Genomic DNA, 2,435 nt, shown 5'->3' with positions numbered 1-2,435 from the left:
AGCACACAATGATAGGATTTTTATTTCTTAGATGCCTGATAACTGATCCCTTTGACACCTTGTGATTGCACAGGCTGGTGTGCTTCTCCCATGTGAGACTGGTGATCTTTTACAAACAATTCCAGAAGAGGGATTGAACAAAAGCCCCCCCCTCCCCATCTTTTACCGGGCGCTAGGCAAGCGTGGTGGGAGTGATGGCCGTGCCGCTTGCCCTGGCAGCTGTCTGCTTATGATGAGCCCTGTGGCTTTGGAGGATCCCTGCACAGCACTGGTGGCTAAGCCTTAGACTAGGTTGGCAATTCTAACCCACACGGAGGTACCTCAGAAGTCGAGCCTGGCAATCAGCTTCCCAGACCTCTATGGGTCCCAGTTCTTCCCTGCACACACGAGGCCACTGTGAGTTGGAATCAACTGGCAGTAACCAACAACAACCACTCAGTATCTGAGTCTGTTTCTTCCCATGTGGCCTGAGAAGGTTGATGTACAAGACGTCAGAAGTTCCACCCATTGCATGGACCCACATTTCTCCTCCTTGAGGAGGCACTTTCCTTGGGGTTACAAGTGTGCGTGCTAGAGATGGGGGAATCATTGCATAGGGGTCCAACACTCTGGCTTGAGCATCAGATAGACGAGGATTTGACTCAACAGCCCAGAGAGATGGATGTACTTGCCTCAGAGGGTTACAGTGAGGTCACATGCAGCTAGAAGCACCCAGAAAGCGCCTGGTAAGCAGAAGGAATGGGTTGAGTGGAAGCTCAGAGGACTCTGGCTGATTGGGTTCAGAGAACTGCAGGGACTGACACGGGGCTTTCCCTCTGTTGTATTTAAATGGCGAAACAATGGGTTCCTGTTCTGGGAGGGGCTTGAGAGTGGGCTCTCAGATCCAGGGTGGACTGAGCCCATTTGCAGGGCAAGCACCTCCTTAGCTGGACGTGTGCACCATGGACAGGGACCTGAGCGAAGATGAAGGTGAGTACACCCGGGGAAGTGGGTCACCTCTGTGGTTAGTGCTGTACAGAAATCCACCAACTGCCCTTCTTACCGTCTTAGGGTCTGCCTCGGCGTTGTCCTGAGTGTCCCTTCCTTCCTTCCTCATCTGCGCAAAGCCAATTTGCAGGCTGCTGTCTAGGCTTCCTTTATGTGCTTCTGGGCAATGCAGAGCATGGGCACATTTCACTCTAACTACTGCGGCATGTCAAATCGACAGGCTTGTAGTCTTTCTTATTTCCTTTCGCTAGTTGACAGTATGTCCTCCACCGCCCAGCACCCCGACTCCTAGAGCCAACAGTTAAGTGTGGCTTTCAGGATTCTCATCAAAGAGTTGGGTTCAGCACTTCAATAGGGCTAATTTTAAAGGAATGTTTGTATAGGTCTTTACTCATGATCCTTCTCTAGCTTAAGAGCACGTCTGTTCATCACCACTCATGAAACCCAGCTAGTGTCCCCTGTCATTGCTAGCATAGAAATGCAATGGAATCTATAACCTCCTCCCTGGGGGACGGACAACAGAAAAGTGGGTGAAGGGAGATGTCGGACAGTGTAAGATATGACAAAATAATAATTTATAAATTATCAAGGGTTCTTGAGGGAGGGGGAAAATGAGGAGCTGATGCCAGGGGCTTAAGTGGAGAGCAAATGTTTTGAGAATGATGAGACCAATGAATGTATAAATGTGCTTTACACAATTGATGCATGTATGGATTGTGATAAGAGTGTATGAGCCCCTAATAAAATGATTAAAACAAACAAAAAAAGAAATACAATGGAATCCAAAGACTTAAAACAGGAAGAAGAAAATGGTATTTTAAGAAGAAAGGTGTTATGTGGAAACAATTTCCCCTCAAATTGGCAACACATTCTAATAAAACAGGTGACACAAAATACAGACTCCCATTAGCCGCTTTGATCAGTGACCTCCCAGTTGGGCGTTAGTCATGAGCAGGGCTGCTAACTGCAGGGCCAGCAGTTTGGAATGACCAGCTGCTCCATGGCAGAAAGCCGAAGCTTTTTATTCCTGTGAGGAGGCTCAGTCTCAGAAACCCACAGGGCAGTTCTACCCTGTCCTATCCCATGGCTGTGAGTCTCGATGGCAATGAGCCTGGTTTAGAGTGTAGAGTAGTGGATGCGTGTCACCGTAGGATTCAGGTGGGAGGGGGATGAGGCCAGGTTCTCTGTTTTTTTTTTCTGGGAAGTCCTTAAAGATAGCATCGTCAATTATTTACCTGTTGGTTCTTCTTGGCAAAACACACGTTTTCCCTTCACTACACATTAGGATCATTCTGAATCTTTCTTGCACCATACTTTCTTAAGTTTAATTCATATCACCAGGCATTCATGCACACCCACTGTGTACCCCTCTACTGTATGCTTGGCACATCTACCACAGCAGTGTACCTACTGCATGCACACTGTTAGGGTAAGCAAGAGAGCTCTGC

At 47.9% G+C, this 2,435-nt stretch overlaps 1 protein-coding gene across 1 annotated transcript in view; it reads left to right on the top strand.

Moving 5' to 3' along the window:
- The first annotated feature begins 934 nt into the window (after positions 1 to 934).
- The window catches only part of SSUH2 (ssu-2 homolog), a 28,349-nt gene continuing 26,848 nt past the window's right edge, over positions 935 to 2,435 (top strand). Inside the window, exon 1 of the mRNA XM_004714123.2 lies at positions 935 to 969. Within this exon, the coding sequence (XP_004714180.1) occupies positions 942 to 969 (28 nt within the window). The 5' untranslated portion in view covers positions 935 to 941. The remainder of the gene's footprint in view (positions 970 to 2,435) is intronic.

This window comes from Echinops telfairi, unplaced genomic scaffold (assembly GCF_000313985.2).
Source record: "Echinops telfairi isolate 266 unplaced genomic scaffold, ASM31398v2 ScPeMD7_7474;HRSCAF=8512, whole genome shotgun sequence".
Taxonomy (NCBI): Eukaryota; Metazoa; Chordata; class Mammalia; order Afrosoricida; family Tenrecidae; genus Echinops; species Echinops telfairi.
The sequence above is the reverse complement of the archived record's forward strand: the minus strand, read 5'-3'. Positions and strand labels throughout refer to the sequence as shown.